At 36.0% G+C, this 19053-nt stretch overlaps 1 protein-coding gene across 1 annotated transcript in view; it reads left to right on the forward strand.

Moving 5' to 3' along the window:
* Positions 1–19053, forward strand: part of LOC136819932 (laminin subunit beta-1-like) — a 50230-nt gene that overhangs the window by 12106 nt on the left and 19071 nt on the right. The window contains exons 10-20 of the mRNA XM_067076173.1: positions 34–417; positions 1447–1903; positions 3584–3687; positions 10232–10418; positions 11113–11256; positions 11487–11638; positions 12227–12331; positions 13166–13277; positions 13972–14366; positions 15137–15253; positions 15616–15764. Coding sequence (XP_066932274.1) covers positions 34–417; positions 1447–1903; positions 3584–3687; positions 10232–10418; positions 11113–11256; positions 11487–11638; positions 12227–12331; positions 13166–13277; positions 13972–14366; positions 15137–15253; positions 15616–15764 — 2306 coding nt within the window. The remainder of the gene's footprint in view (positions 1–33; positions 418–1446; positions 1904–3583; positions 3688–10231; positions 10419–11112; positions 11257–11486; positions 11639–12226; positions 12332–13165; positions 13278–13971; positions 14367–15136; positions 15254–15615; positions 15765–19053) is intronic.

Here is a 19053-nt window from a genome sequence, read left to right on the forward strand (position 1 = left end):
TCTATAATACAATTAAATTACTGATAATTTTAGCCTCAAAACTTGAACATGGAAATCTACCAAGAATTTGATGCACCACCAGCCAATCAAATTCATTCAGTCGTTTTACCACTCAATGAAAACCAATGGAAATTCACCAGCAACAACAACACCAATATCACTCGTACCCAGTTCCTGCAAATCTTATCCGATGACGTCATTGTGTCTATCATTGCGTCACCGATGACGTCATCAGATTTTGGTTATATCATCAGAATCAGCGAGGTAGGGTACGAAAGATTGCAGTTGAATTCTTCTTTGGTGAATCAGATTCGAAGACCAATCGAGATATGTGAATGCCCTTTAGGACACACTGGTTCATCTTGTCAATCCTGTGAAGATGGATTTTACCACGTTTTGAATGGCAAAGGTATCAAGGTATGACTCATTCATTGTCACTCTCTCCCAGCGATTTCCTTTTTTTAACAAAAGTATCAATGGACCTTAAAGGGGCCAACCAGTGAACAAAAATCTATTTTAACTTGTTTCCTCTCTAAGAGGCTTTTTAAGAAAAATAATTTTTTCAATTTGTGAAGAGCAAAATTTCATCGCAACCGACTGTGTGCCTGAACCATTTTCCTGTTTCCCAAGCTCTGAAAGCCAAAATGAGCCATTCTAGAAAGTGTCTGTACCCCCTATGTCGATGAGGTGTGACGTCACGTCTAGGGTGGTCTTGAAAAAATCCAGTTTGGTATTTCGAGTGTAAAAATCCAGGGTGATCACAGTAAAAATGAGGTTGAAAATCCAGGATGATTAGTAAAATGAGGTCGGAAATCCAGGGTGGTTCAAAAAATGAACAAAAATATCGAAGGAGGTTCCGAAAAATTGAAAAAGAATTCCAGGGGAGTCATCTTTCCTTAAAAAACCTCCTCGATATAGGGGATACAAATCTTTTCTGGAATGGCCCAATTTGACAAAAGATGAAAGAAAAATAGAATACCCGTTAAAGAACGGCTACATTTATGGCTGGTAAGCTACTACCACTGACCTTTATATAACCTGGACCAAGCTTCTCAATCCCAGCCAAACAAAATCTTTGATCGGAGTTTTTTGAAAATTGGTACTCTAATGGCGGCACTACTCGATAGCGGTGTAAATGCATCCAGAGCGCTAGGTCTACTTTTCCTCGAATTCTTTTGATGATGTAGCGGCGTTAGACGTTAATTTTTAACATTGCAATGGCTTCTCCTCGGGTACCAATTCCAAAAAAACTCCAATCAAAGATGGCAGATATAGCTCGGTCCAGGGTTATATAAAGGTCAGTGGCTTGGCTACTACTCATTTTCTTCATTGATTGAAAAACACTTAATCAATTAAGTCCAAAAATGCAAGAGATGGATCTTGAAAATTTAAATATGTTAGGATTCAAAAAATACATTGCGCGAATGTATTTTTTTTTCGTTAAAGGAATGTCAACCTTGCCAATGCAATGCACATTCAACAATATGTGACAAACGAACTGGAAAGTGTTTGGATTGCCAAGAGAACACAGCTGGTCATCATTGCCAGTTCTGTCAGCCAGGTTTCTATGGTAACGCAATTGAAAATGCTGATGGTTGCAAAAAATGTCCATGCGAAGCTCCAAACACTGTGTCACCTTTATGTGAGATTTCACCAGCAACCGGCAATGTGACTTGCTTGAATTGCTCTCAAGGATATAGAGGTGATACCTGCGCTCGCTGTGCCAACGGATACTTCAAAGAAGCTGGAAACGAGTGTAGACTTTGTCAGTGTTATAACAATACAGACCTGTGTGATGAGATGACAGGAGTATGTCTTGACTGTGGTTATAATACGACTGGTCGAAATTGTGAAACTTGTACTTTGGGTTGGTATGGCAATGCTATGAATCAAACGTGTAAAGGTATGCGAAATCCATTTCTGTATTTTTCTATACTTTATATTTTCAGTTTAGCTAAAAAATTTGATGATCCAGCGGTTGAGGTAGTGAATTGTGTCACTTTTTAGGGCACCCTTCAGACCAGGACAAATTTTTTATATTATACTCTTAAATAAAGTGTAGAATTGTCTTAAAATTTGGTATATAACTCTTTAAATTTAGCTCAGTGGTTCTCAGGTTGTAAGCTTTTGAAGTCAAAATTCATCTTTGCAAAATGTCAAAAATCATGAATGGGGTATCAAAATTGTGTAAAATTTGCCTCTCGAAGTAAGATAAGTAAGTAATTAATCGATCAACTTGTTAATTTCGCCTTAGCGAAAGTATTACGATAGGCATGGTGCGGCGGCGATATCGGAAGAAAATTTAGAAAACGAAAGTACTTGATACGGTGGACGAACTCACTAAAATCAATTTACAAATTACACGCTCGTATAACCACGGAAGATCTTCACAGGTTTTGTTTGGACTACGTCATTATATCTTTGTGTCTTTAGCTTCACAGTTTTGATTTTTCTTTATTTTCTTATAAGCATATACTTTATAAGAATCAAATCAATAACTCTTGATAGACGGTGATATACCTTTCGGTAATTAGTTCTTACAAAGTAAACAAGGGATGGGGCACAATATGAGCATATTTATTTTTCTTATAAGCATATACTTTATAAGAATCAAATCAATAACTCTTGATAGACACTGACATACCTTTCTGTAATTAGTTCTTACAAAGTGAACAAGGGATGGCGCAAAAAAAGAGCATATTTATTTTTCTTATAAGCATATATTTTATAAAAATCAAATCAATAACTCTTGATAGACGGTGATATACCTTTCGGTAATTAGTTCTTACAAAGTAAACAAGGGACGGCGCACAATATGAGCACATTTATTTTTCTCATTAGCATATGATTTATAAGAATCGAATCAATAACTCTTGATAGACGGTGATATTCCTTCCGGTAATTAGTTCTTACAAGGTAAACAAGGGACGGCGCACAATATGAGCATATTTATTTTTCTCATAAGCATATACTTTATGAGAGTTTTTAAAAATTAAACAACAATTGTTCTTTGTTAAATTGGTCTTATTTTTTTAGCGATTTTAAACCTCGTTGTTCTTGTTGTAAAATTGTTTCATCAAGGCTCGATGTAAAGTAGATTTCAGATTAGCTTCATCTACTTCTTGTTTTTCCCATGTAGTTCAAATTCTAGGCGAAATTTTCGACTTCAAGTCGTCTTGTTACTAACGAAATAAGTATTGAAATCAAATAATTTGATGCTACTATCAGATTCAGCGCGACAAGTAGATGAAGAAAATTAAAGTTTTGACTACCTAGTGCCGATAAATAGCGTTTTTAAGAGCGTTTTGCTGGGCGTTTCCCGATGACGTCAGCATTTGTTGGAAACATTTTCAGAAAAAAAACCCAACCTCACTACTGAATAACTGTGAATTAATATAGTATTCGAAAATGGTAATTGACTTAATATTGTGCCTCTGTATAGTTAAAACACAAGGCGCTCATCCGTCTCAAAGTTCATAAAATTTATTAGTTCTTTTAGGATTCGCGACAAACTTTGACACTGGCTAGTCATTAGAAATTTCCTTTTACGTGGCAATAATGTCTTAAATTTCTTACTTTTCAGCTTGTGGTTGTGATCCGATCGGTTCAAACAGCGTTGGTTGTGATTTAAATGGACATTGTTCTTGTAAACAGAATGTCATTGATCGCAAATGTTCACAATGTGCTGTAAGTTGAATATTTGTTTATGCTCTCGAGATAAATCGAAGGAGATGATATAAAGCAAAGTTGATATGTCTTTAGAATCGCCGTCCACTCTGCTCGACGACGGTAAAAATAACCAAATACCGTCGTCTGTTTACTTGAGCAAAGGCGATATAGAGCCGTGCATCAACTATCGACTCTGCTTTACGCTGGCTTCACTTTACCGTCGCCCTCGGCATCCTCCAATACATAAACTAGCTGGTAAATATGCGGCTGTAGTCGGAGCAGGTGACTCTACTATCTACCCAAAGAGAAGTAAGGGAAGGCACTTTTTCTCCAAGAATTTATCCACTTACCATTGATCCTTCTCTTAATTGCTGAGCATCAAGCATCACTTACAATTTTGTACTGAGTCTGAAGTCTTTGGCATGTCCCGGCCGGGAATCGAACCCACGACCCTGCACACCGTAGCTAAATGCTTTATTGTTTACACTACCTTCACAGTAGTACAATAAAACAACTAAACTATCGGAGATCTTATAAAAGACAGATATTCTCCAAAATCAGAAAAAGAGAACGCCCTGGAGCGATGGCCAGCTGGTCAAATGCGTCAACATTGGAAACCATGGGCTCGTGGTTCGAATCCCTGTCCGTTCCGTTCAGTTCATAGATGGCCGATTCGGCTGGCCTTGGACCCCTTGAAAACAATGTAAGACTGTCTAAAAGTCCTAGGCTATCCACATGAAATATCAACTCTATCTTTTTATCAACGTTTTTTCTCTTGCCTATATGACAATCCCTTAAAATAATTCATTTCCATAGACCAACATACCGGAACTTTCACTCCCTTAAAGCCAAAGTTTTCAGATATAATTTTGGACTTTCATGCTATACGAAATGCTGTTTCAATAGCGATCATAGGTTTAGAGCAGTTGTTGTGAAAACCATTGTTTGTTACACGAACCTCGATCTTTGAAGTAAAAGTTTTGATTTCTCATCAAATACTTATCAGGGAAAAATATAAGAATTGAATAACCGTGAAATTATACATTATTATAATCAACATTTATGTGACCTAAATTACAAAACTATCTAAATTCCTCACACGGTTTCTTCGTGAAGAAAGAAGAACAAATCAAAAAAGGGATTCCCTTAAATTAACATTATTCTCTTCTTTAACAGTATCAATTGACGCTCTCTAAATCGATTTCTAAGGGAAATTGGATTCTTATCGAATAAGGGGGCGTATCGAATATCGAAGCGTCGTTTATGAGAGTTTCTTGTTGGCAGTAACTTTCAATATTATCGAAGAATGGAGCGTATCGAAAAGCAGAACGTCGAATTAGAGAGCGTCAACTATTTTGCTAAGACTACACAATATATTGATTGATGAACAATATTCGGCAATATCGTTTTCAGACCGTAATGCACCTAGTAAACAACAGGCGCTCTATTATAAAAAGGAATTTTCTTTCTGTTAAAAATCCCCCTATATTGTTGAAATATTGCAAATCGAGCTGACAATATATTGGGAATACCTTATCAATATATTGCTGGCACTCAGCCATACATCTTCAATATAACCAATATATTGCCTGGCAATAATATTGTGTAGTGTATGCAGTCCTTACGAAGGACGCTTCCTAGAAATCTTTTTGAAAGATTTTCGAGGCATTTAGCGTTTAGCGAGTGATCCTTCCTTTTGTAGGATTTCGTAAGGTTTACTTTCATTCAATTAATGTTTTTCTCGTTCATTCATTCATTCATTCATTCTTGCACAATACCAATATAAATCCTTTATTATCTACGTAATACTCTTGGGGAATTGTATCAACCCCATCACAAATAAACTCAGAACCAGACCAAATCATTTTCAATGACTTCTCCGTAGAATTCGGATGCAATACCAAAACACACTTAATGCTCTCTTTATCCCAATCATCCGACGTTGGTTGAATCTTCATATTAGCTGGCTCCAGATACTCATAAGGCTCACTAACCAATGACAACTTACTTTTCCCTCTCAATTCTTTCTTGGTGACTTCAATCTTCCGGAAAACGTGCTTCTCAAAATTATATTTTTGACCAAAAATCATCTTCTTTATCAAGCCTTGATACCACGACCCATAATCTTCTTCTATTCCAGAAATGCTTGAATCTCCACCATTGAATTTTTCAAAACCACTGATCATGTATTCATTGTGGTTCAGCTTATTTTCACCTCCTTTCTTGCAAACCAAGATATAACACTCCTGGTCTGCGTAATAGACTTGCGGAATTCTTCTTTCCGTTCGCCATTGATCAAATCCGGCTTTATATTCATCGCCGTAATCTCTTTTATACGGGAACAAACTCATTGTTTGATCCGGTATGGCCGGGTGAAGAACCGAAACGTGTTTCGTGTTTTCGTGAGTCCAACCTTCGTCACGAATGTGGAGATAAACACGTTCACCTTGTACGCTCTCTTGCAATCCCCCACTGCTGGAATAATGGCCCGATATAAAATCTGTACGCCATTTTGTGTTTGATGACATTTTGACTTTACAGAATAAGTATTCATCATACAGAAACTCGATACCTCTCATCCTTTCAACTAAGCCTTTATACCACTCACCATACGTTAGTGAGTTGTTAATTCTAATCTCTGGATCTCCTTCTACAAATTGCTTGTATCCTTTTATTGCATATTCTTGGTTTGATAAAAGCTGCAAATTGTGTTCCAATTCTTTTCGTTGGCATTCTTTTATCATCAATTCTTTCAACCGGTGGTCTAGTTTTAAGTTGGCGTTTTTTAGAGACGCATTCTCGCGGCCTAGGACGTCAGGATGTGCCATATTAATATTTTGTTTTGTCTCAAAAAGAAATGGAAACTGCCAATATACACGTTTTTTTTATTAGAACCCAGTTTATAATTACATTGAGGCTGAAATTCGTCGAAAGATTAAGAACATCGTAAGAACATGCCCAGCCTCAGTTTGGAAAAAAATGACAAAAAACTACAATTTTTTCCTCTTTTCAAGCAGTTTTAACCGAACTTAGGAATGAATTTTCTAAAATCAAGAGTCAAATATTGTCCAAATTTTACGAAGTTTAGGTGCTCTTTATTTTGCATGATATTGTCGATTTAGAGTAGTCTGAAAAATTAAGAACGCATTTAAGAACATTTTAGGCTGAAAATTGCTAAAAAAATGTGTAATACAAATTTAAAATTTTTGTAAGGTGATGTCAACTTTTTGTTCTACTTATCCATAGGCCCCTTAATCAAAGAGGCCCCCCAGCAGAACTTCAATTTAAGCAATCACGCATTTTTTCTTCCACATTCAAGCATTTACGCAATGTTTTTTCGCAATTCACACAATTTTTGTTCACGCAAACTTTTCCAATTTTTCACGCATTCACGCAAGTGAATAAGCCCATTCACGCATTCATGCAAACCGCAAACTACAATATGCCAGTGTAGTGGGATAATGACATGAAAAAGTTGAATGCCTTTAAATGTAAGTTTAATATATCAAATTTAGATATACTCTTTAATCCAAGTTAATTAACTTCCGTCAAATCAAACAAAATACTTAAAAATTTCTACACGTCTGCCTCTTAAGATGGTCAGACAACGAATTCAAAAAAAAATCATCCCAATTCCATCTCTTTCCACATAAACAAACACAAGCTATCAATTATGTAGAGATGGCACACATACTAATATTCTCGTTTCATCCTCTTAATCCTCATTCAACAACAAGTCTATACACATTAAAAGATATGGTATTTGTATTCAATTAGAAGCAGCTTCCTATAAGAATACACATTTTGTAAGAAACGTTGTTATGTTTATGTAGTCTAGAATCACTGCAATAACTTTTGGCACAAACGTGGAATTCCATTTAAAACCGCGAGTGATTTTTAAGTGCTTTAAAGTACGGTTGGAAAATAGAGTTTTAACTCTGAGTTTTTAACATTAGACTTAAGATCTAACGATCTAAAAGCTCAAAAATGTTTCAATATGGCTGAAAATATTGCCAGGAAGCCACTTAACCCCTCCCACCAAATCGATAAATCTAATGTGAAACAAAAGTGGAAGTACTGAAATTTCGATCCTCACCCGAGCTTATAATTTTGAAAAACGTTAAAATACCCAAAATTACCAATATATTTCGGCGCTGATTGCAGCATGCTAGCCGACGGATTAAAAAGACAAATTAGAAAATTAGCAACAAATAATGGAATGGACAGAATTGTAGTGTAAACAAACGTTAAAATGTTATCCCGTAACAATATTTATTTCATTATCCGAAAAGTTGATAAAGGAACTGCCCAAACTGAAAATAAAAAAAACAAGTTGAGGAACAGTGAGTTAAACTTGAACTTGCTTACATTTACAAAAGCCTTGACAAAAAAATAACAAAATATTGACGAAACAACATTCAATAAACGTCCTTTTTTTTGTACTATAGTCCATTGTTATACTTACATATTAGTTACATATACTAAGCAAATCCAATCTTTAGCAGTCAATAAGGAACTCGATAAGGAACTTCGAGGCTGAAATTCTCTGGAAAAATAAGGAACTTCAGACTCAGAGGCACCTTAAAGTTCCTTATAAAAAAAACGTGTATTTCAAAACTTGTGCTATGCTATATGATGTACGCTCTTCTATTAAAATCACTTTCATTGCCAAAGCTTACAAGAAAGCAACGTCAATTTGTCCCCCCCCCACAAGATCAACTGGTTCTTTCAAAAATATTCATATTCATTATCTTTTGATAAAACAAAGACAATAATTACACATGGTTTCGTAAAAACCGCTCTCATCCATAATATGCTATGCTACTCTTTCATGCATTCCTACCCAGAATTAAATGAAATTTGAGAAAGTAAAAGTATAAATAATTGTATCATTCAACAAGATTATCTTACAACACAAAATAGAGCCGCTCGTGTCTTTCTCAAGCAACGGAAGTTAACTGTGTGGAAATTTGCAATAAAAACCCTTGGAAAAATTATTTTCATACCTTAAAGTGACGGTGGACGAACTGTCTTTTACCCCCTGGAAATTTGAAAGTGATATTTACCTCATGGAAAATGAATAAACACTCTTTTAGACCCCTCCCTGGAAATGTTCGTACAACCATGGATATAAAATGGAATGACTCTATAACCACAAAATGCTGAAAGTTCTTATAAAAAAAATTATGTAAAATCAAACTACTCAGCAGGCTATTACTTTTCAAGATTCTAGAATATGTATTGCAGCAACATAATGCCCGCTGTGTATTATATTTTTTGCCTAATTTAGCTTACTTAGTATTGTAATGACCCAAATAAAGTTCACTTGCTTAAATAGTACAATAGCGAGTTTATCTATCTATTGTTTTGACGACGGTGGAATAATTGGGCCCCAACACTTTGCGTGAATGCGTTTGCGTGAATGCGTGAATGGGATTTTTCACTTGCGTGAATGCGTGAAAATTAAAAAGAAATGCGTGAATTGGGAAGCTTTGCGTGAACAGAAGAATTTGGGAGAAAAATTTGCGTGATTCCGTGCATTGAAGGTCCATTGGGGGAGGGAGGCCTCAATAATAAACTGCCAAACTGACTGTCTCGGGAATTCTTTATAAAGTTTCTAAACCCGAATGGACCGGATGTTGTATAAGCACACAGGTCCACTCGGGTTAAGAAACTTTATAAAAAAAATTTGTTCCGATTCTCAAAAACTTTGCCAGAAATCTTCGTCTTTCTCACTGGCTTTACGCACCCTTACACCGGCTTACACGTAAGTAAAGTTGCAACCACAGTAGAGGGCGACCAGAAGGCTCTTTTTAGATTGCTCCACTTACCATTGACTCATCTCTTTAGCCGCTGAGCATCAATCAGACAGGCATCAAGTACCATGAAACTTTGGTTTGACCCGGCTTGAGGTCGAACCCACAACATTGCGCCTTTAGCTGGTTGCTCTACCATCATGCCACCCGCTACACACCCTTACCATACAATGTTTTTCCTAGCGACCCTTACAGTGCGCTTTTGGTAGCCTGAAAACCCTACAATAATTAACCGTCGTACCTACTATAGTTTAGGTCATATACCTTGACCAGCCTCCCCCTCCTTCCTTCCTCCCTGCACGACATCAACGGTCTAGTAAATTCATATTCTTTGTTTAATGTCAAGCGTAACGTAACCTCGCCATTTTTCAATAGAAACAATCCCCGGAAATAAAATTGTATAACTTTTGTTTCAAACACCCCTTCTCACAGACCCGGTAGGATTCTTTCAGCCAGTGGGGATATAAATAACTAACTGATCGATATTGCCTGGGAAGTTCAATTCTTTTGTTTTCAAATTAGAAAATTCAATGGGAATGGAAAAACTGGCATAATACTTTGCAGTGAAGATTGCTTTATTTGATTATTCTTAGTGCGAACAAAAATTGGAGGGTAATTTTCCACTGGGAACGATATTTTGGTCAAATTTTCCAGTGGGAAGGGGTCCCAGTCGGTCTGTGAGAAGGGGGTGTTTTCAGTATGCCATTTTTGTTTGGATTTCACGAATATCCTTTTTTTACTTTCAGCCTCGAACTTTCGGTTTCAACAATAATGATCCTGGATGTGAAGACTGCAAATGTAATGTGATTGGTTCGACATCAATGCAATGTGATATTCAAAATGGTAGCTGCTCATGTACCCAGAATGCAACATCAACTAAGTGTGATATCTGTGTTGATGGTTTATGGGGACTTCCAACATTGCAATGTCAGGGTAAGGTCTTATGTATTCTCAAATTACATGTTTTTTATGAGAACAAGCTATAATAAGAACATAAGGCTTCGACGGACAAGATATTAAGAACAAGCTATTATGGACACTCAGGAAATTCCACAAAAATACTCATTTTAAGAACATTCCTCGGGGCTTCAAACTCAAAAAGTTGAGAAAAGTCGAGAAATTTTGGTTGTTCTAAAAAGCGTGTATTGCAAAATTACAAGTTTTTGTTTTTTGGAGATCTAAGAGGGAAAGCATATGATGTCATCGATAAAATGCTTTAAGTTGATAACGATGTTAATTTGGGAATCCGAATTTTATAAAAGTACAGAAAGATCAGAAAGTTTCGCGATTTTCGCGAATTTTGGCCTTTCTCGCGAAAGTGAATGTCTTTGAAAATTCTTTACAGGGCAATTCGCCAAAGTTTATGTTCGCGAAAAATTTTACTTTTACATTACTAGTGTTCCCGTTTCATATCCGACATATATTTTATATCAGGACAGTGTCTGCTTATTGTTATATTATGCTGATATGAGCAAAAAAAAAATTATTTTCTTCTTTCTAACCAATCTTGCTCCACACCCGTATCAATCCAATGAGAAAAAGCTTGTGAATTAAAATTGATGAGTAAGCAAACCATATCACTCTTATTTAAAAACGAAACCTTTAATGTAATATTTTTTTCATTTAGAATGTCACTGCAACAGTACTGGTTCCCTCGACATCTCCTGTTCAAGAGAATCAGGTGAATGTAATTGCAAACCCGGGGTCAATGGAAGACAATGTGACGCATGCGCGAAACAACATTATAATTATACATCTTTTGGGTGTACAGGTAAAAATCACTTTTCTAACTCCCCTTTCAGACGATTTTCTTTACTAGTAAATGAAACTGCATTTGAAAATCTAAGTGGTGGAGTGACGGCCGAATGGTCAAGGCACAACACCTCAAACCAGGGGTTCGCGGTTCGAATTTCAAACTTTTGGGGTGAAATAATTTTGCCCTGACATTTTTTGATGCGCGCACCCACTCTAAAAATACTGAATTTCTATTTCTATTTCTAGCTTGTCCTGATTGTACGCGATTACTGCAACGTAAAATTGATGGCCATGTGATGTCTTTGGACCAATCAAAAAATACATCCAAACCTCTCTACCAATTAGAAGACATGATACAGCGATTCGAAAACGAATCCAAAATGGCTGACGATTTCAACGTATGTTTATTCAAATTAATCTCTTTTTTTTAAGGTTTTGCAAAAGAATAGTTTTACACATTAGCCTTTCCTTCTTATTACTTTGAAACATCATAATGGTGTGCTTTTATTTTTCACTTGGGCAGTTTTTTATAGTGAAGAGTAATTATTATTAAGAATTAGCAAAAAATAAATTTCCTTTCAAAAATTCTGTAAAAGTATCCGAAATCTTTGAATTTGAAGGCCTATTCTTGATTTGTATGATATAAATCTTCACCCGTTAACAATAGATGTAACTTGGCAGCCATTATATTGGTTGCAGAACCCGCGCTAAACCTTTTTATGTATCGAAATAATCAAAAGTACACTGTAATTCTCATAAGCCTGATTTTTATAAACAAAACTATAATACATACTTCACCCCCTCATTCCACTTTCTACTATTCGATACGTTTCATCATTCGATAATTTGAAAGCCGTCATGAACAAGAAACACACATAAGCGGCGCTCTACTATTGGATACGCTTATTCGATGAAAATCAAATAAGAGAGCGCGAACTGTGCCATATAAAAAAAATTATTCACAAAAAATCTTACATTTTGTTTAGTCAAGAAGCAATATATTTCGAAGACAAGTCAATACATTGGAAAAACAGCTACAACGGATGAAAGATGGACAACTTCCAAATTCTTTCCAAGACCTCGAAAGCAAGGTATGACCATAAATCTTTTCATGAGAATCACATATATCACTTTTTCTGCTTTTTAGATACATATGCTAACAACCCACAGATCTCTCCTAGAAGTGTGTCCATTTTTAAAGTCAACTAGTCATAGTGTCCCCCCTATAAAGGGGGATTCTGATTTTGCCCTATTTTTGGAGGTATGGGGGAAATGAAAAATTTGATGGGGAAAATAGAGAGAGGGGGAAGCTATAAATTTGGGAAATTTTGATTGGGTAACTTCACTAACCTCAAGGTAATCTCGTAGAAAGGCCTGTTTAAGCAATAAAATCAGCAAACCTAACTTGAACCAAACCAATTTTTCAATAAAACTTCATTTTTAAGCAGTTTCAAGGCTATATTTACAAGCTTTCCAAAGCTTTAAACTTGATTTAAGGATTTAATTTTATGTTAACCATATTGGGGAACCAAAAAAGAGGGGGGGACCGAAAATTATTTGAATATGGTGGGGGATAAAAAAGAGGGGGGTATCGAGAAAAATTTGGGTTTTTAGTAGGGGGGCCAACCCAGGAGGACACTGTGAGTCCGCAATGTTATTTTCTAATTTACTTTACATTTTTGAACATTCGAATTTCAAAAACATTCGAATCGCTTTTGGCGACCAAACCAGGGTTAAAATTGCCCATTTTTTTGTTTTCGATGACTCCCCTGGTAAAAGTCTCTCAATCAAGGGCATCTCATCCAGGGCCTTCACCCAATTTACTCTTCAGTCAATTACAAGCAAGGCTATTTATTATCGTACTTGTTGAAGAATATTTTCGCAACTTCAGGGACTTCATACAAGTAAAATGTTTTGCTTTTCAGCTTGGCAGCCTTCATCGCAATACCAGCCACCTCCAGAACCTCACTACAAATGAAGTCCAAAGAATCAATTCTATACTGCAGGACAGCCGAAATGCTTTCCAACAAGTTCTGGGTATATATTTTTGTACTTTGCGTGGTTTTTCCACTGGTCTTTATAAATCCTGGAGCAAGATATGTACCTAAATGCTCATAACGCCTTGCGACTTAGAGTTTTTTTTCAAAACTGTAGATTTGACCCCGGCTCGAACCACCAAAGTAATTTCTCAGTAATTCCGAACCGGTAAAGTCCGAAATTTGAAAATGTTTATAAAAGACACTACTATATATACGGGTGAACAGACCTCACGAGTTAGGCTAACTGTTTTCACCGCATAGGAGGGTACCCACCCACACAGGAACATAAGTGATTGTGGGTGCTTCGCCGGCGGGGTGTGGTGGTTACTCCTTTTCACCAGTCTAACCTCTTACAGCTACGCCTGGGGCGCTCCGAGTAATCCGTGCATCTAGCGACTTGTGGATGGCTTTATCCGTCATCTTTGATCGGAAGTGATGCCCGCAAAGAAGCCATTGCAATTTTAAAACTTTGTCTAACACGTCATACAGCACTACATGACAAGTGTGGTAATTATTTTCCCGAATGCAGCTTTTCCTTCAAAATCTGGTATGAACTTTCTCAGATCAGATGTTTATCCTTCATCTCATGTTACAGAGAAAGTAGCCAATTGTTCTCTCAAGCGACCAAGAAACTTGTCTGAGTTAAGGTACCATTCAAATTTTTACTAATCATTATTACTCTTAACTTTCAGCCGCTAACGAATCCATTACTTCCACTCTGGACTATGTTTCCAACGTTATCCAACAGTCTTTTACCTTGGATGAACAAATTGAACAAGAATACAACTCGGATATCTCCTACAACATTTCTGAAAGTCAACTTTCAAGGCTAAACATGTCAATAGATAGCCTGTCAACGTCAATCCAAAATGGTAGCCAACACGTCCGAAAATTGGAAGACGAGATGTCGGCATTCTTACTGGAGGCTATTTTGCAGAACGAAAACACGACAAATCGAATGGAAACGTATCGTAGACTGTCAACTATGCATAACGTTCTGAATAATAACCAAACAGAAGTGAATAGAGTGTATGACGATATAAAGGATAGGAATATGAACTTGAAGAATATTGTCAGACTTATTAAGGTATCAATCAATTATTTTGATTAAGTTCTCAAGAACATACACATTTTTTCAGCAACAATTAAGCCTTATAGATAACACACAAAGTTTATGACAGAAGACTTTCTTTCAGATTTTTCAGAGAGCCCGAAAAGGGACCCTGCCACGTGACCTATTTTGTTTGCGCGTAGCCTGACCGGGTGGAATGTATAGTCCATTTTGTCTTTTCTGAAAATGATTTGATAAGCGCGACCGAAGTCCGACCGAATTCTTTTTTTTTTTCTAGTTGTCTACCCAAAGGTAGGGGAAGGTGCTACTCCATTCCCTGGATTTCTCCACTTATCATTGGTCCTTCTCTTTAGTTCTCAACTTCAGTTGAGCTAGAATTTGACAATGTCTGTCTGTCACAAAACTTAAGGGCAGCCTAGAAAATTCGAAAATGGTAGGATTTGACTGAAATTTTGCACACTTTGTTCCTTGTGTGAATATCTGAGGTATTTTTTTTCAGTTTTTGAAAATTTTGATTTTTGGGGCGTGGTCACGAGATTTAGTCCCAAAATGAGGCTAAAACTTTGGGGCAGTTGCTGAGCATCAAGGAAAGAAGCATGAAGTACCGTTTTTGGAATCTTTGGTCTGACCCGGATGTGGATAGAATCCATAACCTTAAGCACCGAAGCTGGATGCTCTAACTTCATGCTGCGGCCGCTTTTATAACATAAGTGAAGCTAGGATCTATTTCTGATCCAGCTTTTTTAAAGCGAGGGCTATGAAGATTTTTCATTCTCTTTATTTAGGACGATTTGGAGAAGATTAATGCAACGATGTTCGATTTTGAAGTTATCCAAGAAAATAGCACTGACGCCATCACTAGGACCCAATCTTTTGTCAATGAGACCGAGAAAAATCTTAAGGTAAACTAACTTTGAATTGGACGGTGCGAATTCATGTGTTAAGAAGAATGCATTCGAGTTTCCTTGAATAGATTTCGTCTGATAACTGGTTTATCGGTGACCCAAAAAATGCACTTTTTGTGTTGGAATAAAACGCAGGGGACTTTGTCGCAAAGTGACGTTAGATTGCTTCGACCGCTACAATGCAACAACAAATTTTCATCAATTTATATTTGTACATGTAAAATACAGGATATATTGTACTCTTTTAAACCAATTAGATTGCAGATATTTTTTGGATCGCCAATAAAAAAAACAAACGTAAGATGCTTCACCGTTTTATAGATTTACTTCATCATTTTTCTCCATTTTTCTATCGACAGAATCTTGAGGGAAATTTGACACAAGTAAATGATACAATCTCAGACTTGGACGTATCACTTAAGGATATTCCAAAAATCTCTGATGACGTCATCAAACAGACTGAGGAAAAACATCGGAACTTTACAGAGCACCTTGCTGAAATCGAGAGGTATTAAAATTTTATAATATGGCTTTTGCTTTTCAAGACGCTGTGAAAGATTGATTACTTTAATTGGATTAAATTTCGCGTATTATGAAAGTAGATATAAAGTGAGAGTTTAAACACAATGGGTATTGTTTAACATGAATAGCGAACACAATGGGTATTGTTAACATGAATAGAAATGAATGGATAGTGTTAACATGAATAGGAGAGTTTGAACACAATGGGTATTGTTAACATGAGCAGAAATGAATAGGTATTGTGTTAGAGCAGAAATGAATAGGCATTGTGTTAGAGCGGAAATGAATAGGCATTGTGTTTACTTTATCTCAATAATATTAAAACAAAAGGGGTATGGATCGAACTAAAAATGAATGGCTATTGTTCTCAAGATGTCTATAAGCAGAAATGGATAGGCATTGTGTTAGCCCAAAAATGGATAGGCATTGTGTTAGCCCAAAAATGAATAAGCATTGTTTTATATTGCGCTTTGATTAAAACACTAAACATGAGCAGAAATGGATAGGCATTGTGTTAGAATAGAAATGGATAGGTATTGTGTTTACTTTAAGTCGTTAAATTTAAAACGACGAGGTATGAGTAGAGCTGAAAATGAATAAGCATTGTTTTATATTGCGCTTTGATTAAAACACTAACATGAGCAGAAATGAATAGGTATTGTGTTAGAGCAGAAATGAATAGGTATTGTGTTAGAGCAGAAATGAATAGGCATTGTGTTAGAGCAGAAATGAATAGGCATTGTGTTAGAGCAGAAATGAATAAGCATTGTGTTAGAGCAGAAATGAATAGGCATTGTGTTTACTTTCAATCATTAAATTTTAAAACGACAAGGCGTGAGAAGAGCTGAAAATGAATAAGCATTGTTTAAAGTAAATCAAGATATAATTTTTGTGCTTCGATTAAAAAACAACCTATAAAAGGGGGTTTGTAGGGGTTCGAAATACCGTTTTCCCGTCAAAATTTTTGCTAAATCCTGGAATCCCGAAAATTGAAAAAAATAATAACACCGTCACACCGGTTTGTACAGGTTCAAATACCGGCATAATGACAAAAAATAAGACCAAATACTGTCACCATCTGATTTTAAAATACCGTTTTCCCGTACTAAAAAAGGGCCAATCCCGTCACACCGTTAAAATACAACCCCCCTCCATAAAAGGATGAAAATTGCTCATGTTTTTTCTCAGTTTTTACCTTTTCAAAGCTGGAGAGCCGTTAAAGGAATAAACAAAATGGCGACAAGGCATCATACGAAACGCCGAAGCGTTCCCCGCCCAGCGATTTCAGTTAATGATGTGAATTGGAAGAAAAAATACAAGGGATTATCTAATCTCAAATGAGGATTAGTTGATACCAAAGAGGAATTAGGTAATCTAATAAAGGGATTCGGTAATCTCCAAAAGATTTACTTGAATCAGGTAATTACAAAGAGGGATTAGGAAATCTTATAAATAGGGGTTAGGTGATCTGAGATAAGGATTAGCTTGAATTAGGTAAACCTAAACAGAGATTAGGTAATCACAAACATAGATTAAGTGAAGGATTAGGTAATCTTAAACAGGGATTAGGTGATCTCCAAAACATATTAACACGGATTCAGTATAATCCCAATTAAAGATTAGGTAATCTTAAACATGGATTAGGTGATCTCAAAAAGGATTGCCTTAGATTAGATAATCCCAAAGAGGGATTAGGTAATCTTTAATATGGATTAGGTAATCCCAAACAAAATTAGGTGATAGTCCCAAGATGATTAATAAAACAGACTAGGAAATATAGAATAAGATCAAGCTAGCTCAGACCCAAAATCGATTGTAAAGAAAAGAAAAAAAAGACATGAGCTTATATTGTAGTAATGAAGAGCTCTTCCAAAACTGTAAAAAAGTACAACTTTTCATTTAGCAACCAAAACTAAGAGCCAATGGTTACCAAGTTTATGAATAGGTTGATTATCTGCTATATATACTCCATCAAGAAGCGAGTTTTCTTTAAGATCCCAAAGAGGGATTAGGTAATCTAATAAAGGGATTCGGTAATCTCTAAAAGATTTACTTGAATCAGGTAATTACAAAGAGGGATTAAGAAATCTTATGATAGGTGATCTGAGATAAGGGTTAGCTTGAATTAGGTTAGCTTGAATTAGGTAAACCCAAACAGAGATTAGGTAATCCCAAAGAGAGATTAAGTGAAGGATTAGGTAATCTTAAACATGGATTAGGTGATTTCCAAAACATATTAACATGGATTCAGTATAACCCCAATGAAAGATTAGGTAATCTTAAACATGGATTAGGTGATCTAAAAAAGGATTGCCTCAGATTAGATGATCCCAAAGAGGGATTAGGTAATCTTTAATAGGGATTAGGTAATCTTTAATAGGGATTAGGTAATCTTTAATAGGGATTAGGTAATCTTTAATAGGGATTAGAAAATCCCAAACAAAAATTAGGTGATAGTCCCAAAATGATTAATAAAACAGACTAGGAAATGTAGAATAAGAACAAGCTAGCTTAGTCCCAAAATCGATTGTAAAGAAAAGAAAAAAAAAAGACATGTGCGTACTCAATTAAAGAAGAAGAATCCAAGATCCTAAAGAGAAACCCGATATCGGATTCCTCTTGCATTTGGTCTATAAATTGGCAAGAAAAGATTCCATTTCTTCATAATGTTTAAAACCAATGGCGACGATGTATGAATGTGACGATTGCGAAAAGACCTTTTCCACAAAAAGCAATTACAATCGCCATGCTGCAAAAGCCCACCCTGAAGAATCTGAAGAGGAAGAAGATGAGGATTATTCAGACAGCGAGTCAATGTCCGATGATGAAGATTCTGATGACAGTGAACAATCTCAAGGTGATGAAGAAACGATAAATATCTGGGAGATCATGTTCAACGAATGCGAAGAGACTGGTTTATCAATTAATGAAATTTATAAATACAGGGTCCTTTTTCTCCGGGCAATGAAAAAGAATATAGCTCATAAAGCCATCATGCAAACTTTGCAAAGAGTTAGAGACGAAGAAGATATGGACTTTGAGGAAGCATTGGATTTTGCCATTGAAAAACGTCGGTCTTTGATTCAACGACAAATAATTCAATTTTCAAATGATGAAATGGAAGAATGAAACGAATCGATCTCTATAATGGACACTTGTATTTTCATTAAAGCTCTGAATATATTGCTCTCTGATTAGATTATACTTGTATTCTATTTCTTTTATTCTTTGGGTCAATCATTTCACCAGAGGTCAAGCATTTAGCGTAAGGTAGG

This window comes from Clytia hemisphaerica, unplaced genomic scaffold, assembly GCF_902728285.1.
Source record: "Clytia hemisphaerica strain Z4C2 unplaced genomic scaffold, Clytia hemisphaerica genome assembly, whole genome shotgun sequence".
NCBI classification, from domain to species: domain Eukaryota; kingdom Metazoa; phylum Cnidaria; class Hydrozoa; order Leptothecata; family Clytiidae; genus Clytia; species Clytia hemisphaerica.